General features: G+C 42.6%; 1 protein-coding gene across 1 annotated transcript in view; it reads left to right on the top strand.

Moving 5' to 3' along the window:
- The first annotated feature begins 2,997 nt into the window (after positions 1-2,997).
- The window catches only part of LHFPL6 (LHFPL tetraspan subfamily member 6), a 110,170-nt gene continuing 104,766 nt past the window's right edge, over positions 2,998-8,401 (top strand). Inside the window, exons 1-2 of the mRNA XM_072134458.1 lie at positions 2,998-3,189; positions 7,056-7,604. Coding sequence (XP_071990559.1) covers positions 7,220-7,604 — 385 coding nt within the window. The 5' untranslated portion in view covers positions 2,998-3,189; positions 7,056-7,219. The remainder of the gene's footprint in view (positions 3,190-7,055; positions 7,605-8,401) is intronic.

The following is an 8,401-nucleotide window of genomic DNA, read 5'->3' as shown; positions in this document are numbered from 1 at the left end:
CGGGACTCGGGGGGGGGGGCGGGACTCGGGGGCGGGACAAAACGGAAAAATCCGTGAAACCGCAAAAAAACCGGGACTTTCACTTAACGGTCCGTGCAGGCGGGACAAGGGTTAAAAAACGGGACTGTCCCGCCCAAAACGGGACGGTTGGGAGGTATGGATACATTGATATGTATATACTTACCTTTTAGGGTGCTTGTTCGTGCGGGTGGGTCTTTCGGTTGCTTGTTCGGTGGGTGCTTGTTCGAGGGGGGGTTGCTTGTCCGGCCGGGGAGGGGGAGGGTGGTGGCTGGTGCTTGTTCTAGCGGAGGGGGGGGGGGGGGGTGCGCGGCAGGTGCTAGTTCTAGCGGGGGGCGGAGGGGGGCTGCGCGGCGGGTGCTTGTTCTAGCGGGGGGCGGGGGAGGGGTGCGCGGCGGGTGCTAGTTCTAGCGGGGGCGGAGGGGGGGTGCGCGGTGGGTGCTTGTTCTAGCGGGGGGGCGGAGGGGGGGGTGTGCACGGCGGGTGCTTGTTCTAGCGGGGGGGGGCGGGTTCTTGTTCTAGCGGTGGGGGGGCGGGTGCTTGTTATAGCGGGGGGGGGGGCGGGTGCTTGTTCTAGCCGAACGAGGTTGCTTGTTTGGGCGGGGGTTGGTAGCTCGGCCATGCATGCCGGGGGATGGGCGGGCCGAGAGGCGGTCACCTGTGCTGGGGTTTAGGCGGTGTCACCTGTTCCGGGGCGGGCACGGAGGCGGTGTCAACTGTGCCGGGGGTTGATGGCGGCCGTTGAGGAGGAGTTAGTAACACTAATGCCAAGGGGGGCGAGCGGCTTCCCCATGCAGCGGGCATCTCAGGCGGGGGGGGGGGGGGCGCGGGCGCGCAGGAGGTGCGATCTGGTGGGGGCCCCAAGGGGGGGGCAAGATGGTGGGGGCCCCGGGGCTCGAGCCCCGGGAGCCCCGCCTATAATCCGGCCCTGAGAGTGTGTACAGTACATTTTACACTATATATTATACAGTGTGTACAGTACATTGTACACTATATACAGTATATAGTGAGTGTATAGTACATTGTACACTATATACAGTATACAGTGTGTATAGTACATTGTACACTATAAATTATACAGTGTGTACAGTACATTGTACATTATATACAGTATATAGTGAGTGTATAGTACATTGTACTCTATATACAGTATACAGTGAGTACAGTACAGTGTACACTATATACAGTATATAGTGAGTGTATAGTACATTGTGCTACAGTACATTGTACACTATATATTATACAGTATACAGTGAGTACAGTAAATTGTACACTATATACAGTATACAGTGAGTACAGTACAGTGTACACTATATACAGTAAACAGTGTGTATAGTACATTGTACACTATATACAGTATATAGTGAGTGTATAGTACATTGTACACTATATACAGTATACCGTGTGTATAGTACAGTGTACACTATATATTATACAGTGTTTACAGTACATTGTACACTATATACAGTATATAGTGAGTGTATAGTACATTGTACACTATATACAGTATACAGTGTGTATAGTACAATGTACACTATAAATTATACAGTGTTTACAGTACATTGTACACTATATACAGTATAGATTGTGTGTATAGTACATTGTACACTATATACAGTATAGAGTGAGTGTATAGTACAATGTATACTATAAATTATACAGTGTGTACAGTACAGTGTACACTATATACAGTATACAGTGTGTATAGTACATTGTACACTATATACAGTATATAGTGAGTGTATAGTACAATGTACACTATATACAGTATACAGTGTGTATAGTACATTGTACACTATAAATTATACAGTGTGTACAGTAAATTGTACACTATATACAGTATATAGTGAGTGTATAGTACATTGTACACTATATACAGTATACCGTGTGTATAGTACAGTGTACACTATATATTATACAGTGTTTACAGTACATTGTACACTATATACAGTATATAGTGAGTGTATAGTACATTGTACACTATATACAGTATACAGTGTGTATAGTACAATGTACACTATAAATTATACAGTGTGTACAGTACATTGTACACTATATACAGTATAGATTGTGTGTATAGTACATTGTACACTATATACAGAATATAGTGAGTGTATAGTACAGTGTACACTATATACAGTATAGAGTGAGTGTATAGTACAATGTACACTATAAATTATACAGTGTGTACAGTACATTGTACACTATATACAGAATATAGTGAGTGTATAGTACAGTGTACACTATATACAGTATACAGTGTGTATAGTACAGTGTACACTATATATTATACAGTGTTTACAGTACATTGTACACTATATACAGTATATAGTGAGTGTATAGTACATTGTACACTATATACAGTATACAGTGTGTATAGTACAATGTACACTATAAATTATACAGTGTGTACAGTACATTGTACACTATATACAGTATAGATTGTGTGTATAGTACATTGTACACTATATACAGAATATAGTGAGTGTATAGTACAGTGTACACTATACACAGTAGATAGTGTGTATAGTACAATGTACACTATAAATTATACAGTGTGTACAGTACATTGTACACTATATACAGTATATAGTGAGTGTATAGTACATTGTGCTACAGTACATTGTACACTATATATTATACAGTATACAGTGTGTACAGTAAATTGTACTCTATATACAGTATACAGTGAGTACAGTACAGTGTACACTATATACAGTATATAGTGAGTGTATAGTACATTGTGCTACAGTACATTGTACACTATATATTATACAGTATACAGTGTGTACAGTAAATTGTACTCTATATACAGTATACAGTGAGTACAGTACAGTGTACACTATATACAGTATACAGTGTGTATAGCACAGTGTACACTATATACAGGCATCTCCTCAGCCTCCAGTAGTGATGTGGGCGGGTCGGGGGCGGGCTCTCCTGTGAGTGTGACGCCGAGGCCCCGCCCCTCCCGTGTAGCTGCGGTTCCGTGTGTCCGGGGCGCAGTGTGAGGACGGCGGGTGAGCGGTTCTGTGCTCGGCCTCCAGCTCTGCTCTCCCCGGGCTGCTGCTGCTGTGCGCGGCGCTCGTCACTGCTCCGGACCTTGTGGGGTGTGTAGATGTCCAGCGCTGTGCCCCGGCGGAGGAGGAGGGGACATGCAGCATCTGTGGGGTAAGTGTCACTCGGGACAAGTTCTCAGGACAGTCCCTGCTGCTCCGGGAAAGTTTCCTGCCTGCACTTTCATCCTCCTCTTCTGCTTCCACATCTGGAGAGTCACTAGTGAGATGCTCTTAAAGGGATTGTCAAGGAGGAGGCACCTGAGGCTGGATCTCACTACAGCCAAACTTTCTCATTTACTAAATATCCTCTGCCCCTTAATATTTGTCACCTTTGACCTCAGCTCAGAGATATTCAGGTCATGTGCATTATAATTCTTAATGACCTCATAATCCAGTATCCTTATACGCAGAGTTGTGTTGTAAATGTCTCCCTTTGCTTATATAAAGAGTTAAATAATATATTCTTTACATAAAAATGTTTTAATGTATAATCCAAAGCACCCGGTATCTGGCATGTGATACATAGAGGATAAGCACTAACATCTTCCAGCATGGAGGGGGTTACTACCAGCGTCTACAGATGCTGCGCTCCTATCCAAAGTAACTGATCCAGCGAGGTCACTATACCGGGAGGAAGGAGCGGGCAAATGGATAATGATGAGATACAAGGAGTTAATCAGGTACCATGACTATATGGGCCGTGCTAATAGATCCGGGGATGGAAGTTCTCCAAGAAGCCACACAGGAAGAATACAAACATGTGATACAATGTAGCGACTTTCTCCAGTATCATGTTATTTGGCTATTATTATTATTCTGTATCCTACTATTCCTGAGACTTATACCTCGCTGGAATCAGATGGATATCTCAGGACCAGCCCCAATCCTCCAGGTGGGGACATTTCCCCATATTCCTCTCCTGTTCTATAGTGACAGCGCTGACTAACGGGGATGACTGTGGCAGGAGAATCCCGGAATGATGGATCATGCATTGACTTTCCATCTCCGTTAGGCAATGCTCCGGCAATAACAAGGATATAACAAAAAAGTCAAATAGTCCACACAGTAGTTCTAATAGTCTAAATGGGTTGACGGAATTGCTGTTTTGGCATTTTCATGGTCCAGTGTTGGAAGTGAACAGGAAGTTTGCGGGTTTAATCATTGTGTGTAATGGACTTTTATTAGGGCTCAACCAGGGACATTGTTTTAGTCTCCCACGTGCCATACCTGAGCATGGATGGAGTTGAGCTGAGGATTTTCTGTACTGATGGGCAATAAGACACTGGATAGTGATATTGATGACCCAGTTGAACTGCAGTAACCTGGCTCAGCCACTACACAGAGAACGGAGCTGTACTTTCAGCTTAATTCACAATGGGGATTCTGGTGCAGGACCAAGTGATAGATTATCAATATCAACAATTTGGAAAATCCCTTTAGCACCACGTAAGAAAAATAAGATTTATAGTTAAACCTTTTCCAAAAATCACACTGAAAATTGATCTTCTAGGGTTAGTCTGAAGGATGGATTGTATTTCTGGAATATTGTAAAACTGGTCTGGTCTCTTTTCTGGGCACTTGGGAAGCGCCTGGTAGTCTGACCTGTGTATAATATATATATAGTACTTCCCATATTGATGGAGTGATGATACAGAAGCTCAGGAATCACTGTATGTATAGACCCAGCACAGTATATACCGCAGTGGGTATAACTGGACCATGCACTGGATACACACTGTCCAGAGGGAGATAAGGGAAAATAATGCAAAGTGTCAAATAGAAATGTTTGGAAAGTCAAGTAAAGTAATAACAACGGAAGTAAAGTTGCCAGAGTCACTCGGGAAATCATTATTTTTCCTCATTGGATTCAGTGGAGTCTGAAGGTTGAGGTCTGTACACAACTGTACACTCTATAATTGAGCACGTACACAAGGAAGAGCATCAGTCACCGAGAGGATATCCACTAGCATCCTAAGCAGAGCCCTATCCACAGCAGTGGTACCGACTGTTGTCTAGTAGCAGCAGCTGTCTTATAGGGTTTTGTCATTTCTACCTTATACAAAACAATATATTGTTCTGTTACTCTTTTAACTGCATAAATATGATTACTGATCGGAATGAGACAAAAATGCAAGAACAAGAATAGCCGATACAAAGAAATGAGACCCCCACCAAACTAATATCACTGGCCTATCCTAAGCATCAGTTTTAAACACTGCAATACCTCTTGAAGTTCCTCTCTTCTGTTGCAACTCTTCTTACTTTGGGTGACACATTATCAGTTGTCTCCTGCTATCACATACTGCTGGACATGTCACCTCTCGGGGATATAATTATTTTAAGCATAGAGATGGCGCTGACTTTAAAAGCACATGAAACACAGAATGAATGAGAAACTAATATTGAGGGAAACATTTAGGTGATTTTTTTTACATATTTTTTCACATTTTTTACATATTTTTACACGTTGTTTACATATTTTTAAAACACATTATTCTAGTGTCAGTCATTTTTAATGTTTTGCTGATTGGAAGATAAAACCAATGCAACTGATGAATGAACTGTATGAATGCTGAATCTTAAAGGGGCTTTCCAGATCATTATGTGGCTATGAAAACTCAGCTGCAGTCTTTGGTTAGTGTGCAAAGTTTTAGACTCACACTGATATGATATTTATGTCCTATCCGTAGCATAGGCGATCATTATCATGTACCTCTTGGCTGATCTTAATCTTATACAACCGAATACAGTTCGAATGGATCCGATTGAGTAGTTGAACATACCATTAAAGGGGTTGGCCACTAATAGAAAACATTACCAGGATAAGTATAAGACGCTAATCATACTTAGGCTGCATTCATATCACATCTTTTGCCATGCGCTCATATATATGAGTGTACGCTCATTGGAAGCCAGGGTTTGAAGGGTTTGAAGTACTATTATTACTATTGGATTCCATGGCTCCACTGAGCGTATACGTCACTCATCAAGAGGATGAGTATGGAAAAAAACATCTAGCAACTATGTCTGTGTTTATGGGTACCCTCACAGGAGCGCATTAAAAGAGTGAGGTGTGAACCTAGTCTTACCCTTGTAATCACCGGGTCACCGGGAGCCTCGAGTTTTGACTCAGCAGGACTTGAGACTTCATGTGACAACCAATCTCCAGCTGTCCTCTGCTGTTTGAAGCAGGCCATGCACATGCCGTTGCACCACGGGTACACGGTGGTGCACAGGAGAAGAGGGAATGAGCGCTGCTCGCCCCCGCCCCTGTCCACAGAGATACATGGCGCATGGCGCCGTAATACGGGGGAAGATAGGGCATGTCCTAACTTTTCCCCGGGTGCGGAGCGGTACGGTGCCGCACATGTACTGCACCGTGCGCCCATTGCTGGCCTATGGGGGATAAATATATATGCCCCCCAACGGTTGTGTGATTGTAGCCTAAGGACAATATAGGAGGTTCTAGAAGATGGTGAAATATGCACAGAATTGTCAATAGATCAGCTATTCCCAATAAACCACATAAAAAAGATGACTAAGCACTCTTCTCTAATCCTTTATATTTTTTCCCCACTTTTTGCCTTTGATTATTTGTCGTACGGATGAACCCTCTCTAACAAAGAGTCTTTTAAAGGTCTCTGCATTCTTTCAAGGATCCTTGTATTGTGTCCCTGATGAATATCCCAAGACCACCGGCCAATTGTGTCACCAAATTAAATTTCCTGACAGAACACGGAGTTCAATCGTTCTTTCACCCCATTTTATTGCAGAAATTGTAAATTCCATACAACAAGAAAACGGAAGCGGATAATTGTATGTTGGCTATGACACAGAATTATCGGTTATCTTAATGCACTTCCTTTCTCTTCATGGATAAATATGCCATTAGAAGAACATTTTTTTCTTTGTTATCAGTGAAGTCTGGTTTTATTTGCCTTTCTTCCAATAATTATGTTTGTTTTCCTCCTTCCTCAGGAATCCCTTAGCGGAAAGAATATTGACTTCAGCCTCTGGAAATTGAAGCGTGCAGGATTACTTTGTATCTGGGAATTGCTCAACACATTATTTTCCCTTGGATAACCTTGTTTGTTTTAACTCTGTTTAACCTTTGATGAAGTTTCCCTTGTTGGACGGGCATCATGGCATCTAGTTTGACATGTACTGGGGTGATCTGGGCGCTTCTGTCCTTCCTTTGTGCTGGAGCGTCTTGTGTGGGGTTTTTTATGCCTTATTGGCTTTTGGGTTCTCAATTGGATAAGCCGGTGTCATTTGGTACTTTCCGGAGATGTTCGTACCCTGTACGGGATGAGAACCTACAGACCACCATCATGGTAGAACAGTGTGGTCGCTATGCCTCTTTCCAAGCCATACCTAGCCCTGAGTGGCGCATCTGTACGGTGGTTACTGGACTTGGATGTGGTCTTCTTCTTCTGGTGGCATTGACCGCCATAATGGGATGCTGTGTCTCTGAGCTTATCTCCAGGACTGTTGGAAGAGTGGCTGGTGGGATACAGTTTTTGGGAGGTGAGTGACATGAAGATTTCAGACTGTTCTTTTTATGAATGAAAATGGATCAAGTGTTTGAATCGAACCTTAACCACCTAAACCAACTGCAACTCTTTGCTTACTTTATTATGTGTTGCTCATAGTAACTTTTTTAGCCTTAATCAATTCTGAGCACTCAATTGTGTTAATTTCATATACTAATTAGTCTCTCTACTGGCAGGTGGGCAGCTCTTGACTGTAAGCAGGTTCCGCCCATCTGGCCATAAAAACTAATGTCAGGAATTGTTCAGAACTAGAGAAAAAAATTCAAGTTAGCGGATCAATCTATGGACAGCTGGCCTTAGGTTAGATGGCGCCATGTGTGCAGTCTTCTTTTGGAACAACATTATATAACAAGCACATAGCTTTTTCAACTGGAACTATTTAAGTAAAGTTGGTGTATAGGGGTTTGATTTTTGTGTAGTTCTATTTTGGATGTTTATAGTCCTGTATAAATAATGACATTTCTAACACATGCCAGAGAGTTGTCACCAGCTCCAGTGATAGTAAACCTGAATTACTAAACCCAGATTATTTTGGTCTGACAAACTAAAAAGAAGGAGATAAACTGCAACCTTTCTGTATTACTTACCATGTGTTTGAGTAATATTACTGGTCTAGTACAAAATCGATAACTGTAAAGTTATTTAGACAGATATGGACAGACTATCGAATAGGTCGGATATTGAAAGCCATAGAGATATAACATACAGAAGAGAGGAGGTCAAGTAGTTGGCTATGCTCACTAGAGAATCTGAGAACTACACACCCTAAGG

Source organism: Engystomops pustulosus, chromosome 2, assembly GCF_040894005.1.
Source record: "Engystomops pustulosus chromosome 2, aEngPut4.maternal, whole genome shotgun sequence".
NCBI lineage: Eukaryota > Metazoa > Chordata > Amphibia > Anura > Leptodactylidae > Engystomops > Engystomops pustulosus.
Note: the sequence above shows the minus strand (reverse complement) of the source record. Positions and strands in the feature narration are given on the sequence as shown.